General features: G+C 46.0%; 1 protein-coding gene across 2 annotated transcripts in view; it reads right to left on the bottom strand.

Moving 5' to 3' along the window:
- LOC138267857 (hydroperoxide isomerase ALOXE3-like) overlaps window positions 1–7,997 on the bottom strand; it is a 211,166-nt gene extending 203,169 nt beyond the window's left edge. For both annotated transcript variants that reach the window (XM_069217078.1, XM_069217079.1), the window contains exon 1: window positions 7,725–7,997. In XM_069217078.1, coding sequence (XP_069073179.1) covers window positions 7,725–7,871 — 147 coding nt within the window. In that variant the 5' untranslated portion in view covers window positions 7,872–7,997. The remainder of the gene's footprint in view (window positions 1–7,724) is intronic.
- Window positions 7,998–17,197: the final 9,200 nt, after the last annotated feature.

Genomic DNA, 17,197 nt, shown 5'->3' with positions numbered 1-17,197 from the left:
ATGGACCATGACATGAAACATGGTAATCTTGAGTAACAGTAAATTATTCTGCATGATCCCTCCCTCTGGTGACTGTGATCCACCAAATATCACCTTTATTACCCCCCAATATCTTTACACAACAATTGTTGACTTTCGCAGCTTGAGTCTGGCTTCCTCTCCATCTCGGCTCAAATAGGACTGCAGCTGTTAGAGCTCGCCATTAGCTTGCTTCCCTTTTCTTCAACTCAATTTAGCAGTGCTTAATTTGTGCTCGTTTCCGGTGCTGAGCACTGGCACTTATTTTTCCGGGCCGGGGCTTATTTTTCTGCCTCAAGCATTTGCTGCGAGCTCTTGTAGCAAAAGATATGGGAAAGAGAGGGAGAAAAAAAAAAAAGCGAAAAGACATCACAAAGTTAGAAGGAAGAAAGCTGCGAGAGTGAGCTGGAGAGGCAGGGAGTGTCTACATAGATTAAAGAGACCAGAGATGTCTTCAGTGTTACTCTGCCTCCGTACTCGCACATTTAATTGCGGCAACCGCGTGTTTCAGAGGAGAGCTTTGAGCACCAGCACGTTTTTATTAACAAATTAAGCACCGCTTTGTAGTAATGCTCTTTACTTCCTTTATAAAATAATCCAGTGTCCACCCTTATACACCACTAGCCAATCTCTGAAAAACGCATTCCCCACTGCTCCCCAGGAACCAGTCTTTCAAATCCTTCATACTCTGAAGGATTATTGACAAATTTATCAATTGCATTATTTGGGTTAGTTAAATGTGTGCAGCATGGCTGAACGTGTAATATACAACAGACTATGCCCTCTTTTGAGAGTAAGAAATCTAAAGCAAGCCTATTTTGCATAAGCATTGCACTTATTGCCACATGTGCATAGGTAATAACAGTTAACTCAGAAGTGGTATTAGGAACTAGGTCATAAACCCATGTAGACAGTTCTCTAGTCTTTAAAATCATTTGAAGCTATACCTACAGAAGCAATTAGTGCCACGAATGTCACCTACTACTTGTAGTAGCACTAGTGACAGCTCTTCCATGAGTTACTACTGTTTAACCATATATTTCAGCTACATGATACATTGTGGTGAAATATACTTAGTTTCAATGGGAATCAGGAGTTTAGATTAGCCTTCTGTTTTTCAGGTCTGTGCCCCTGCCACCTAATCACTTTTAACCTACTTATTCTGCTCGGTCTAAGCCCATTTATTTTACTATTTCTTTTAAGATGGCTGACTTCATTTAGCATTAGAGCAGTGTTGATTTATGTTATCAGTGCCACTCACTGAAGGTGTCACTATCAAACTCAAAAGTAAGTGATGAACGTAGGTATTCCCATCATGTCCCTTTCCCACACATTTGACAGGAACATAATTTGGTTTTGGTGGGAATTGTTTACATAATTGCCACCACAAACTTGCCCCCTTATCTATGGTTTGAGATCATACCCGTGTCAGGGGTCCTACAAGATCTGCAGGAATATATCTAACGCAAACAAGGTTTTCAGAGGGATTCCTACCAGATGCTATCGACGCAATCTATTCTTCACATTGCCTTGATGCAGACACAGCCTTCATGTCACCATGGAGTCTGATCTAGAGACCTCATGCCAAGGTAACAAGGGTTTGGGGTTCTTCTCATGGACCTGGTACTGGGGAAAAAGGTTTTTAGAAAGAACAAGATGTGCAAGTGATATAAGAGTTTCCCCCACTTGAAAGGTTGGCCCTGGGTATAAATATGGGATCTCTTAAACCACTCATCAGATCTCTTGTGATATAGTGAAAGACTCCGAAGGATTGTGCTGCTGCCAGAGGAAGGAAGCCTGGACCCGCTTCTTGAATCCAGAACCACCAGAGTGACTACAAGGGCCAGCTGCTTGGCCTGGTGTTCTGAGCTACAGGGAAATAAGCTCCAGCGCCATCCTTGCAACTGCACAGCTGACCTGCTGCAACTTGACCTGCCTGAGCTCTTCTCACCTGTGTTAGAGCGAGTGCCTGATGCAAAAGAAGTGCCTCCCCATCTCCTGGACCCACGAATGGAAAAAAAAAAAAAACCACACTTTGGGCTCTTCACAAAAAACGAACAAGCCTACCTGCATAAAGACTGCCATCTGCACCTCCCAACGCAAAGCTCAAGCAATGACCACCCACCATGCCAGAGAGGATCTTTGCAATACAGCAACGACCATCCTAGGCTCTTTATAATCCTTGTAGTCTCCTCCACCAGGAACCAGAGTCTTTGCACTGAACTTTGAGAAGTTAACTTTCAGCAGGACTAACCTGGTCCCTGCATTCCATCACAATCAGCTTGAACTGGTGACTTTGCCCAAGTCTAGCACGACCAGATAACTAGGAGTAGTGATTTCTTCCGTTAGGCTCTATACTTACCTAAAGTTTCAAAACTGGATATCTCTGGTTCAACTTATTGTATGTCGTCTGGTATCCTTTTATCAATTAAAATGTACTCTATTTTTCCCTAGATTAGTGAGGGATTTTTCTTCTGCTAGGTTTTCACTTGGTGTGCTGTATAAACACTTTACACTACCTCCCAAGTTGAGTATGACTGCTTTCATGCCAAGCTACCACAATTTAGTGACTTTTGTGGTTCACCTTTACAGAGATTGGTGTGGTTGCTTCAGAAGTGTCTTCATCTTCCTCAGCCAATAACAGTTCTTTACAGGGAGCCACAAGTCCAGCTCAGGAGGCCCCCACGTATTGAAGCACTATTGGTCACATTGATGACCTGGAAAGGTCAATGCCTAATGGAGATCCAAACAGAGTTTTCTGACATGTTTCTTCACCAAGATCCAGTCCCCCAGACGTAGGTCATAACACCGTTCTTGCCTTGAAAGCAAAGCTACCAACTCTACCTGGCGAGACAGAACACACCACATCAACCTTTCCTTTTCTGTAATCAAGATTCAGATCTGTTATAACTCACAGGATCAGCTGCAGGCACAGCAGGGAGTCTCTTGGCTCTTCACTAAAATCCCAGGAGTGTCATTTGAGTAAAGTAGATGCACACAGCTCTGCTAGCCAAGTCTTCAGCATCCCGTGCATTTGTTCAACAACCCCAAATGTCTCTGTATTGGAGCTACGAAGGTGCCTTTGTTCCACTTCAAGAGCTACACACTGAATCTTCATGACTTCATTCTTTAAAATGTATGCTGCAATCTGACTGCACAGAAACTAATAAGCTGCACCTTGGAATCAATTCCCTCAGCAATAGTTCAGCCACTGTAAGAATAATTTCTCCTAGTCAGTTATGCTTCTGCTCAACAAGAAAACAAATAGGCCACCACCCAGAGATAGGAGTCCATTACAATGGGCATTCCTACAAAAGTGAGTTGCAGGCCATTAAAGGTACTACCTGTTCTTCCTATGCGACTCAGTTATGACTTTCCTCCTGCCTACATTTTACTGCTGGCAAGTAACACCTATGACATTCTCTGCAGTGCCATGGAAATGGGGGCTGAACCAGTAAGTTCAGAAGGAATGGGCCATAGCTCTCTCCCTATGTGTATATTGGCTTTGGTTTTTTAAAGACTTCTGGCACAACAAATATCTTGGCCCCTTCTCTATTGATAGATAACGTGAAAGCCTCAAAACGGCCTCTTCATACATGCATTATTAGTTATAAGGCTGCTTTCGACCATGTGGAATGGCCTAGACTCTGGGGGAAGCTATTAAACTGGGGGATACCCAAGGCTCTGCTGGATCTGGTAATTGCTCTTGATACTGATGGGGGTGTAAGTGAGGGTGGGAGAAGAAAACACTTCAAGGCAAAAGAGGTACCGCCTCAGCTCCTGGCACATTTCTTCCCTTTGCACCAGGCACTTTTATGTGGGCTTTTGCCACTTTTAATGATTGCATCTCTGCTCATGCGCAGCTCGCTTCTTGAATGTACCTTTAATGATTGTATTTACATTGCAGGTGTCTTTAGTAACAATGCTAATGATATAAACTTGAAACTATGCATGTGGGGCTGTGTATATCCCTTTCCATTTGACAACATGGCTTTCGACAGAACTGGTCTCCCATCTTGAAACAGACCTCATACTCATGCTTCACACACCCTGACTTAATCCACTTTATCTCGGGCTCTGGGCATTCTTCAGGAATAGACCAGCTCTTCTCAGGTACGAGTAGTGTTTAGCAACACGTTTAAAACAGCATTGATTTCAAATCCAGCTGTGTCTTGCCTATTGGATGTAAAGGACTCAGACTTGCCATGTCACCCACATACTGCTTTCCATAAGCCACAAAACCCACCCATTCACATGCTGCACATTTCACAACACCTACTTCTCTAGATGTTTGCCATTATTCCAATAAATCCATCTCATACTTTCAGTTTTGTATGGAAATACCAGAGGAAGTCATGATAATCCTCTGGGATCAAAACTATCCCAAAACCACGGATCATGTCCAAACCAGACTGATTATCAGTATAGATGGCAACTGTCAAGCGGTTAGAGAGACGGCACACTAGTAAGAGCTAGCAGCTCAGTCACCTTTGGATATGGGACTGACCTGCCAGTGGTCCTGGCCTTCTAGCCCTACCGCTGGTGCCCTTGAGGCTGCTTGGGCACGGCTAAGTTGTCACTGGGTGCCATGGCTGGGACAGGTTGCTCAGACTAGTGGGTCCTTCATCAGGGGGAATACACTCGCTAAATTTTAAAGAAGGATCCACCAATCGTTGTTACTATCAAGAGTTTGAAGTGAAGTGAACACTGGCCCGCCACAAATAAAGTCTGGCATCGTCTGCACCTTACATTCATCATTTATGTGCAATTAAGAAAGCCCTTGGATACTCATCCACTTACCTTTACCATTGGGTGCTGGTTTAAGCCACTTACAAGATGAGGTATCTGGGCTCTTAAAGAACAGGGTAGGATACCTTATCCATGAAAATTATTGGCATGCAATTCTACAAGAAAATGTATCTTATAGGACACAAAGCTCCCAAGTTTCACATCAGGGCTGGATCGCCAAGAGGGTGGATCCTTGTGGGTCACACCACACATGCATTGAGAGGTAACAGGGTGTCAGGCTTTACTAACAGGCCCTTTATGCATATACCTCGATGCATGTCTATTATCGCCAAGCCTCAGGGAGGCCTCCAGCCTCTCGTCTGCACACGAGGTTAAAGGGAGATACCAATCCTCAAACATCTTAATGGGGTAATAAATATCTGTGCAAGGGGTTGGGGGGGGGGGGGGGGGGGGGGAGCGAGTGACCTGCTGGTGGTGCTGGATCTCAGCCCTACCCTAGGTTCCCTGGGAGTGATTTTGCTTGGAGGCTGGCCCTGGCATTTGTATTAAGTATGTACGTCATTTTTCAGCCCTCACTTAGTCACGGTGGAACTTCAACAAGTTAATGTTGATAACATTATTTGCCTCTGACTCTTGGTAGAAAACGAAGAGAAATGGTGCCACAAGGGGAGGGGGGTGCAAATAGAAGATGCTTTGCTTTCCACAATGCACCTATTGGTAGGAGCATGCAACTGGAGGAGTTGATCCTCAACATTAAACTGCGTACCACTGACAACTGCTGTACAATCTGTGAGAAGCATTTACTTTCTTTTCATATCACTGATGTTTAACTGCCTTCCATTCATTGACTGAATGTTGAGATGAACTAGTTAAGTCGTGGTAGAACACACATCGTGGCGTCGGCCTCCTCTTTCCTGTGGCGGACTTTGAGGAGTGAGCTGCAGGGTGTTCCTGGCCGTAGGGTGGAGTGATCGATTAACCTTGTAACCACATCAACAGTTTCTTAAAATGAACAGCTGGGCAGAGGGAACTCCAGCGAACAACGGTCTCTGACCTGCGTCAAGGGATAAGCCCCTATCATGCTATTACAGGTTAAACCTGTGGGTGTGATAACTGACAAGAACCTCACCTCAATGCCAAGTTACTTTGTTTGCCAATGTTTGTTTTTCTCGCCTGAAAGCCCTCAAGAAGTGTTTAATTTTCTTTCTAGCAGCCCAAGCCAGCCTTGATATCTCCTACTCATATCAAGACCAGGCAGGATTTTTGTAACGTACTATATCTAGGTCTACCCTTGGCTCGTTTGCCAGACTGCACCATAGTCAAAAGTTTGCAACTACACTAGGCCGCAATATGGAGAAACCGGACCACGTTGCGACCGCTGGTCGGAGGAGCTGGTTTCATTTGCATCGAAGGAAAAGATTCAAGGTCTTGTGACTAGTTCACAAAAACCTATCCCAGTGAAGCCGCTCTGGGCGCCACCGTGCTGAATTTGTGCTTGGTGTTTCCGGTGCTGAGCACCGGCACTTATTTTTCAGGGCCAGGGCTTATTCTTCTGTCTCAAGCATTTGCTGCGAGCTAAAGACATATGGGAAAGACGGAGGAAGGGGGAGGGACGAAAAGCGTCATACAGGGAGAAAAGTAGAAAGCTGCAAGAGTGAGCTGAAGGGGCAGGGAGTGCCTTTATATGGACTGAAGAGGACTAAAATGGCTTCCGGATTACGCCGCCTCGGTATTCCGTGTTCACACATTTAATTGCAGCAGCCGCGTGTTTAAGAGCGCTTTAGGCACCGGCACCTTTTTTGGTTACAAATTAAGCACAGATCTTCTTCTGAAGCACTACTGTCCTCAAAGTACCCCGAAACCAGTATACAAACTGCTAGATTGTTTCAACATTGCAAAAATTAGAACCCCACACTTTTCAGTCTTCAGAATCCTTGCAAAGTTCCCCAGGCTACGTTCACCATCTATGTTTATCTGCGCCTAGGAGTAACCTGGACCTGCTGAGGCGAGGAAGGAAAGTCTAGAACTGGTGGCGAGAGCGACAGCTTGTGCTTAACCTGTGCCAGCGGGCGGACACCAGCACTCACGCTTCGGAATATGTTAAATCATTGGAATGTGACCCAGAGAAAGAGCGATCCAGACAATGAGGAAAGAATGGGGTAAAACGGGAGGAAAAAAGTGCCTTGGATAAACCCGGGGTGAAAAAAAGTTGCAGGAGGGAAACCCCAGAGACGGGGAGGGTAGGGTTAGTTGTACAAGGAGACATGAAGTAAAATCTAGCCTAGACAGACTTCGTATTCAGCAACCACAGGACTGGGTAGCATCGAAGGTTGACAAAAAAAAAAAAAAAAAAAAAAAAGCGCCCCTGCATTGTATTTTTTTTAAACAAATTGGACTAAACGCCCCAGGAACTGCTGCGACACAAGCAAGTTATATGGAGGGAACAGGCTCACGGAGGAAGCAGCGACCTAGGAAGGTTGTACTGGGCCCCGCTGCAAATATTTAATAGAGGCCTTTTAGCCCTACCCGCCCCCTTACCAAGTAGGGATCCATATCGGGGTAAAATCTGAAGGGCCTTTCAGTGGTCTGGACCCCGGTACCACTGAACCTGGTACACCATGTACAGGCAGTTCCTGAGAACGGCAAAGCTGTTGAACGAGAAAGAAGAGAGAAATGGGGCTACTAATGCGAGAGAGGTGGTGGAGTGGGGGGGGGGGGGGGGGGGGGGGGGGAGGAGAAAAAAAAAAAGTTAAATTCTGAAAACAAAAGCATCATATGGAAAGGCCATCACCAAGCGAGCGCGCGCACCTGCGCCGGTGCACACTGCCGAATTTCTGCCCGTTTTGCAAGGACGACTGCAAATAAATACATTTTCTATGAATCACCAACACACTTTAAGGCGTTCCGCCTCACCCCCGTGCTCTTGCCCAAGCAGCTCAGCCTCCACCCCTACTCACCGCTCCGGGAAGAAGGGCTGTGCCACATTTGTCCAGCGCGCTCTTGGTGCCCTGCGCCTGCAGGCCCACCAGGGTGACGGAGATACAGTCACAGGTCCCGGATAAGAGGAAGGAGCCCGTCGTCACCTTCACCTTGTAAAGAGCCATATCTGCGCGCGACTCTCACACCACCGTCCTGCCTGAGAGATCCCCTCACTCTAGCCTCCTTCCAGCCCAGCTGTGCTGAGGTTCCACCTCCCTGCCTTTTCTGCTCGCAGGCGGCCGGACCGTCATCATCCTCAGGCCTTGTTCATCAGTTATAATGAGCGCCACAGGTGCTGCGGCACCTGAGCCCGGACGCTTCATTGAAACGCTGTTTGTTAGCAGCCAACCGCCCTGATGTCCTCTGATTGCATCACAACCGATGGGTGCCTGGCTGCTCCACTGGCCTTTGCTGGTCGCCCCCTTAGTTCAATAGTTATTCTTCCGTTCATTCTAAAATTATGTTGAGGTAACTTTTGTGCCTTGCAAAAGTTACCTCGGCCTGCAGCATACCCGAGGCACTCCACAAAACTCCGGCTATGTCCTTTGTTTAACCAACAGCAAATTGCATTTTGGCCATGAAGGTTCCTTTTTATCACTCTCGGTTCGCTTAAAGAAATTCTAGCATGCAAAATGTTTCTAGTTCTAGAAAAAAGATTCTACAGTGACTCCAGTCTTGAGGTTTCCTTGATAAATTATGTTTTTCATGTGTGTTCATTGAATTGTAGCACCTTTGGAGGTCCAGGACTACCGCTCCCAGAATGCCCCTTGCTGTTTAATGAACACCTTGGCTGGTGCATCTAGTCCTTGGTGACATGGACTCATCTGTTAACTTTATGAAAACCAGAACTGTTCAAAGAACTATTTGAAGGTGTCACTCGAGACAAAGGGTCAAAATGGAGCGAAGCTCTAGGGCTACAAAAGTGCCGTCTCAGGCCGTCCAAACGTTACATACAATAACATTCACTTATCCCCCATCAACCCACGTTCCTAACCCGCACTGGTCGTGCTGCATGGTAAATCCTAAAGCAGATTGTCCTGTCACCCAAGCAACTCTGAAAACAAGCATCGGCAAAGCCAATACGTGTGGGATTGGCTGCTCGGCCTTCGCCAATATAAACACGCTTGGGCAAAGCTTAGTGTCTGGCTTTAATATTGCTCCATTTTCGGGGGAAGAGTAAAACAAAAATGAAAATAACATACACCTAAGCTTGGCACCCATGAGTGCGGACAGAGCCAGCTTTAGCCCTGGGGCCACCTGGTGTGACAATCTTTTTTTGGCATCCCCTGCAATTACCTCCTTCTCCACCGATTCCCTCATCGCCACCATCCAACGGTGCCCCTCATCTCTCCATAGCCCCTCTTTCACATACATTTCATTGGTTTCATAGCGCTACTCATACCAGTGTCTGGTATCAGAGCACTGCACATCACACACACGTTGTAGCGAGACGATGAATCACACCTGTGTAAGTCAGTCGATAAGAAATGTTACATAAACCAAGGAGGATTACAAGGCATAGCAATCACGTCATCCATAGTACGACCCAGTATATTTTAAGTGTGCTTGGTCCGGAGAAGCACACATTTATTTAGGATTTAAAACATATTATAGTGGATGGGGTTGGTTTTATTGATAAGAATATATTTCTACCCAAACAAATCCTTTTTAGCAACATTAGGATAACAAAAGACTGGGGAAAAAGACATAACGTTCAAACCTATATCATGCAGTCTACGTGCAGCTCTCTGACAATTCATAGGTCACTGTGCTATTTTAGGATTATAATGTATGAACTGCAAGCAACAATAGGGTCTCGGTGACAAAAGCAGTAACCCACTGAGCTATCCACATAAAATAAAGTTCTGTGATCTGTTAGTGCTGCCACTAGACAAATCTCTGATCTCTCTCCAGCAGGAACATTGATCACCAGAGTTATCTTGACATTTTTATTTTAGCCTGAAAAATGCTGGACACACAAGGAACTCAGCAGGTACATTTTACATCATTTTTTATATATGATATAACAAAATTGATTACATGATGGCTGCTCCTTGTATTACGCGTTACCAAAAAAACATTAAAAGTAGGTCACCCATGCGTATGCATGCATCATTAGAGGCCGAAGAGTAAGTCTAACAGGTAACAGTGAGATGGTGACGGCCTTGGTGTGATGGGAAGGACTTGGGGTGAGGGACACTTGGTCGGGAGTCTAAGTGGTAGTGGCAGGCTACCAAAATAGTAGGGTAGGCAAGTTTGCAATTTGAATGGATTATAGCTTGGCAACGGCAAAGGTGGAAATAAATACATTAACAATTATTGTTTTTCATTCTGAAATAAAACAGAGGCACACTTTAGTTGGGAAACGTAAATTGATTTTAGAGTTGTGAAAATGGTCATAAAAAGCAGTGGAGTTACATAAAAATGTACAAGCATTGGCAAAGCATTGGCAAAGCTAACAGGTATGGCATCACCCACCAGCATTTTAAGCTGCTTGGTGTTTGCCAACAAAAAAAAGGAACATTGATTAAAGGCAAACATGTTTTTTGGTCTCCAAAACGGGCACATTACAAAAGTACTTCCTGGCACTGACGGGAACTACTTTGTATGTGGATGTGCTCCTTGTGAAATGATCCATGTTGTAATACATAGTGATGTGAGCCAGTGGCTGAAGTTGGGTGACATGTTGCCCCTTGATTCATGCTGAAGTGAGTTGGAGAGGAATTTGAATGACACAACCACAGGGAAATTGATGAAGTGTGGCTAAAGTCCTTAATAGTATCTATGTCATGCACATAATTGTAATAACATCAAAAGGTTTTGGTTAACACAGACCTAAAAAGTCCAAACATTGTGCTATTGGCTGCAAGCCTTTTGCCTTTGAGATAGAATGAAAGAAGGAAAGTAAATCAAGAAAGGAGAAAAGAAGAAAATAAAGAAAAAGGAAAGAACGAAGAAAGACAAGAAGGAAAGAAAGGAGTCAAGAAGGAAAGAAAGAAGGCAATACATAAGGAAGGCAAGGAAGAAAGAAAGACCAATTGATGTAGACAATCAGAAGGAAGGAAAGAAAGAAATATGGATTGAAAGAAAACAGGAACGATGGGATGAAAAAGAGGGAATGAAAGCAGGAAAGTAAGAAAGAAAGATAGAAGGAAAGAAGGATGGCAAGATAGAAGAAAGGAAAAAATGGAAGAAGGAAAGGAAGAGAGACCACAATAAAAAGGGATGAACGTATGAAAGAAAGAAACAATGAAAGCAAGAAAAAAGGAGAGATGGAATGAAAGCAAAGAAGAAGGAATGAAGGCAAGAAAGAAGCAATAAATGCAAGAAAGAAGAAAAGAAGTAATGAAAGCAAGAAAGACGTTAAGAAGGAAAGAAAGAAGACAAGATGGAAAGAAAGCAGAAAAGAGAGAGAGAAGGAATAAAAGGAAAAAAGCAAGAAAATTAAATAAGAAATGAAAACGAGAACAGAGTAAAGAAGGAAACAGCAATGGCAGGCCTGCAGAACCCTTTGCATGGGCTTCCTATGAGTGGCAGAATAACTGCTGCAGCCCATAGAAATCCCCTGGAATCCGGATGCCCTGGGTACCTAGGTACCGTTTACTAGGGACTTATATGGAGGCATCAGTATGCCAATCGTGGGGTGAATACAGAGTTTTGGGAGAGCGCATAATCACTGGGGTCCTGGTTAGCAGGATACCAGTGAACACAGTAAAACACACTGGCAGGCAGAAAAAGGGGGTTACCATGTCAAGAAAGAGGGTACTTTCCTACAGTCAGATTTACTACTACCCTATAGGGCTCCAGTTTATTAGGTTGTAACTTGGCCCTAATTCTACACAAGTATAGATGGAGGAGGTATTTTGCTTTCTTAGGGGCTACCTCTTGGGATACTTTCTGTGCCTACTGTGTGTGATATCTACTGTGCCTATCTGTGCCTACTGTGTGTGGTATCAGCAAAAAGACATAACGTGACCCGGCTGATGTCTTAGAGCCTACGGTGGTCATGTGCTGATACCATGTGTTGTGTAAAAGAGTGCTCGGTGGTGTGTGTGTGATGTTATTGTTGGGTGTGGTGTAATTAAAGGTCAGGTGTGTGAGGTCCCTGCGCACTTGTGGCAAATTTTCAGAATAGACCCATTAGATCAGACTGTTCTTTGGAATTTCGTGGATGCTATAGCATCATTAGCAACCAGAGAATGTACAAAAGCATGAAACCTCTTAACTTAGGCATGATGTAGATCTTCAGGTGAATCTGAAAAGTCTTTGAGGCAAGTTGAGGTACGGGATCTGATGAGGGTATGGATGTGAAAAAGTCCATGGGGTGTGTTGTGACTCCTAGGAATAGTCTGTGGCTCTTGATCCTGCTGTGGATTCTGGTGCAGCCATAGCGAAGGTGATGGTTCACTGTAGAGGTGGGGCAATTAACTTCTGGACTGCAGGCCTCTTGGGCAAGAGCTAGGTTTGATTGTTGAAAAGAAAAAACATTGCATATCTGTACGTTGCCAATTAATCCTTAAGAATTTCTGTGTTCTTCATAAATTTTGGTGTGGCACCGTAGGGTGGCTCCCAATTTGGATACCTGGTTCTGGAAGAAATAGGTAATTTTTATAAACATTTCTTATCTACACATCATTGGGTCTCCCCACTCTCTGTGCTTAGCCTAATATACGTTTGAATATTTGAGTGGTGTACTTAAAGGAATGACAATTCAAAGGAATGATTCTCGTGTATACAGGTAGTCTTTAACTTTTTAATTGGTGCTCTGTTGGCATTGCAAGGCCTTCGGTGCCCTTGTGTGTGCACAGGGCAGTGTCATCGGCACAGGGCAGTGTTTATAGCCTACATGTGTGGGGTGATGCAAAAGAGGAGGTGTCTCACATTGAACGTTGGTTGGCAAACACAACGTGCCCTGGGGTCACATGTGCACCTTTCTGGTCTCAGCATTTGGCATGCCCCATTATCCTCCCAAGTGACCACAGGTGTATTAACTATGCCCTTTTTCTCAAGACTACCTTTGGGCTAGCTTCGGCTTTTTTGTTTGCCCAGTGGGCATTTCCCAGTCCGCTGAATTTTAGTGTTGTAACTGGTGGGGGTCAGAGTGTAGCTCCTTGGCCTTGTGTCTCCGATTTGTGGAGCTCGATATTGGAATTGCTGCTCCCTTTGAACAATGCGTGTGAGGCCTTGCTTGCTGCCTGATTGTCAAACCTGTTGCAGGGGTGAGCTGCTCGGAGTTGTGATGGATGTTTTTGACTCACTTCCCTGGCTTCCTCTCCAACCATATCTTCTTGGGTCTACTGTTCCCAGATAGTGTTGGGTAACTGTAGGAGGCTGGACTGGCTTGTAGTGGGTACCAAGAGGTACTTACACCGTGCACCAGGCCCAGGTATCCCTTATTAGTGTAGAGGGGTGTCTAGCAGCATAGGCTGATAGAAAAGGTAGCTTAGCAGAGCAGCTTAGGCTGAACTAGGAGGCGAGTGAAGCTCCTACAGTACCACTAGTGTCATATGCACAATATCATAAGAAAACACAATACACAGATATACTAAAAATAAAGGTACTTTATTTTTATGACAATATGCCAAAGTATCTCCGTGAGTACCCTCAGTATGAGGATAGCAAATATACACAAGATATATGTACACAGTACCAAAATATGCAGTAATAGCAATAGAAAACAGTGCAAACAATGTATAGTCACAATAGAATGCAATGGGGGCACATAGGGATAGGGGCAACACAAACCATATACTCTAGAAGTGGAATGCGAACCACGAATGGACCCCAAACCTATGTGACCTTGTAGAGGGTCGCTGGGACTGTAAGAAAACAGTGAGGGTTAGAAAAATAGCCCACCCCAAGACCCTGAAAAGTGGGTGCCAAGTGCACCTAAGTTCCCCAAAGAGTACAGAAGTCGTGATAGGGGAATTCTGCAAGGAAGACCAACACCAGCAATGCAACAACGATGGATTTCCTGACGAGAGTACCTGTGGAACAAGGGGACCAAGTCCAAAAGTCACGATCAAGTCGGGAGTGGGCAGATGCCCAGGAAATGCCAGCTGTGGGTGCAAAGAAGCTGTCATTGGATGGTAGAAGCTGTGGATTCTGCAAGAACGACAAGGGCTAGAAACTTCCCCTTTGGAGGATGGTTGTCCCACGTCGTGAAGAGTCGTGCAGAGGTGTTTCCGTGCAGAAAGACCGCAGACAAGCCTTGCTAGCTGCAAGGGTCGTGGTTAGGGTTTTTGGATGCTGCTGTGGCCCAGGAGGGACCAGGATGTCGCCAATTGCGTGAGGGGACAGAGGGGGCACCCAGCAAGACAAGGAGCCCTCTCAGAAGCAGGCAGCATCCGCAGAAGTGCCGGAACAGGCACTACGAAGTGGAGTGAACCGGAGCTCACCCGAAGTCACAAAGGAGGGTCCCACGATGCCAGAGGACAACTCAGAAGGTCGTGCCCTGCAGGTTAGAGTGCCAGGGACCCAGGCTTGGCTGTGCACAAAGGAAATCCTGGAAGAGTGCACAGCAGCCGGAGTAGCTGCAAAACACGCGGTTCCCAGCAATGCAGTCTAGCGTGGGGAGGCAAGGACTTACCTCCACCAAACTTGGACTGAAGAGTCACTGGACTGAGGGAGTCACTTGGACAGAGTTTCTGAGTTCAAGGGACCTCGCTCGTTGTGCTGAGAGGAGACCCAGAGGACCGGTGATGCAGTTCTTTGGTGCCTGCGGTTGCAGGGGGAAGATTCCGTCGACCCACAGGAGATTTCTTCGGAGCTTCTAGTGCAGAGAGGAGGCAGACTACCCCCACAGCATGCACCACCAGGAAAACAGTCGAGAAGGCGGCAGGATCAGCGTTACAAGGTCGCAGTAGTCGTCTTTGCTACTTTGTTGCAGTTTTGCAGGCTTCCAGCGCGGTCAGCAGTCGATTCCTTGGCAGAAGGTGAAGAGAGAGATGCAGAGGAACTCTGATGAGCTCTTGCATTAGTTATCTAAAGAATTCCCCAAAGCAGAAACCCTAAATAGCCAGAAAAGGAGGTTTGGCTACTTAGGAGAGAGGATAGGCTAGCAACACCTGAAGGAGCCTATCAAAAGGAGTCTCTGATGTCACCTGCTGGCACTGGCAACTCAGAGCAGTCCAGTGTGCCAGCAGCACCTCTGTTTCCAAGATGACAGAGGTCTGGAGCACACTGGAGGAGCTCTGGGCACCTCCCAGGGGAGGTGCAGGTCAGGGGAGTGGTCACTCCCCTTTCCTTTGTCCAGTTTTGCGCCAGAGCAGGGCTGGGGGATCCATGAACCAGTGTAGTCTGGCTTATGCAGAGATGGGCACCATCTGTGCCCATCAAAGCATTTCCAGAGGCTGGGGGAGGCTACTCCTCCCCAGCCCTGACGCCTTTTTCCAAAGGGAGAGGGTGTAACACCCTCTCTCTGATGAAGTCCTTTGTTCTGCCTTCCTGGGCCAAGCCTGGCTGGACCCCAGGAGGGCAGAAACCTGTCTGAGGGGTTGGCAGCAGCAGCAGCTGCAGTGAAACCCCGGGAAAGGTAGTTTGGCAGTACCCGGGTCTGAGCTAGAGACTCGGGGGATCATGGAATTGTCTCCCCAATGCCAGAATGGCATTGGGGTGACAATTCCATGATCTTAGACATGTTACATGGCCATGTTCGGAGTTACCATTGTGACGCTATTCATATGTCGTGACATATGTATAGTGCACGCGTGTAAGGGTGTCCCCGTACTCACAAAGTCCGGGGAATTTGCCCTGAACGATGTGGGAGCACCTTGGCTAGTGCCAGGGTGCCCACACACTAAGTAACTTTGCACCCAACCTTTACCAGGTAAAGGTAAGACATATAGGTGACTTATAAGTTACTTAAGTGCAGTGGTAAATGGCTGTGAAATAACGTGGACGTTATTTCACTCAGGCTGCACTGGCAGGCCTGTGTAAGAATTGTCAGATCTCCCTATGGGTGGCACAAAAAATGCTGCAGCCCTAGGGATCTCCTGGAACCCCAATACCCTGGGTACCTCAGTACCATATACTAGGGAATTATAAGGGTGTTCCAGTATGCCAATGTAAATTGGTGAAATTGGTCACTAGCCTGTTAGTGACAATTTGGAAAGAAATGAGAGAGCATAACCACTGAGGTTCTGGATAGCAGAGCCTCAGTGTGACAGTTAGTCATAACACAGGTAACACATACAGGGCACACTTATGAGCACTGGGGCCCTGGCAGGCAGGATCCCAGTGACACATACAACTAAAACAACATATATACAGTAAAATATGGGGGTAACATGCCAGGCAAGATGGTACTTTCCTACACAACCCCCCCCCCCAAATGAAGGACAATAAGACTAGCCATGACCTGATGAGTCTTCATTGTCTAAGTGGAAATATCTGGAGAGTCCATCTGCATTGGAGTGGGTACTCCCAGGTCTATGTTCCACTGTATAGTCCATTCCCTGTAGGGATATGGACCACCTCAACAATTTAGGGTTTTCACCTTTCATTTGTTTTAGCCAAAGTAGAGGTTTGTGGTCTGTCTGAACAATGAAGTGAGTGCCAAACAGGTATGGCCTCAACTTCTTCAGTGCCCAGACCACAGCAAAGGCCTCCCTCTCTATGGCAGACCAACGCTTTTCTCTAGGGGTCAACCTTCTGCTGATAAAAGCAACAGGTTGATCCTGGCCCTCAGAATTAAGTTGTGATAAGACTGCCCCTACCCCTAATTCAGATGCATCAGTTTGGACAATGAATTTTTTGGAGTAACAGGGGCTTTTCAGGACAGGTGCAGAGCACATGGCCTGCTTCAGCTCCTCAAAAGCTTTCTGACAGTTTGCTGTCCATAATACCTTTTTAGGCATTTTCTTAGATGTGAGGTCATTAAGAGGGTCTGCAATGGAGCCATAGTTCTTTATGAACCTCCTGTAGTACCCAGTGAGGCCTAAGAAGGCTCTCACCTGAGTCTGAGTTGTAGGGGGAACCCAATCTATAATAGTTTGGATTTCCCCCTGAAGTGGTGCAATCTGTTCTCCACCTACCAGGTGTCCCAGATAAACCACTTTGCCCTGCCCTATCTGGCACTTTGAAGCCTTGATAGTGAGGCCTGCCTTATGCAGGGCCTCCAAAACTTTCCATAGGTGGACCAGGTGATCATCCCAGCTGGAGCTAAAGACAGCTATATCATCTAGATATGCTGCACTAAAAGCCTCCAACCCTTGCAGGACTGTATTCACCAACCTCTGAAAAGTGGCAGGTGCATTTTTCAACCCAAAAGGCATTACTGTAAATTGGTAGTGCCCTCCAATGGTTGAAAATGCAGTTTTTGCTTTTGCATCCTCTGATAACTTGATCTGCCAATACCCTGCAGTCAAATCAAAGGTGCTTAGATACTTGGCAGATGCCAGTGTATCTATTAGCTCATCTCCCCTGGGTATAGGGTGAGCATCAGTTTTAG

The sequence above is a fragment of the Pleurodeles waltl genome, chromosome 12 (genome assembly GCF_031143425.1).
Source record: "Pleurodeles waltl isolate 20211129_DDA chromosome 12, aPleWal1.hap1.20221129, whole genome shotgun sequence".
NCBI lineage: Eukaryota > Metazoa > Chordata > Amphibia > Caudata > Salamandridae > Pleurodeles > Pleurodeles waltl.
Note: the sequence above shows the minus strand (reverse complement) of the source record. Positions and strands in the feature narration are given on the sequence as shown.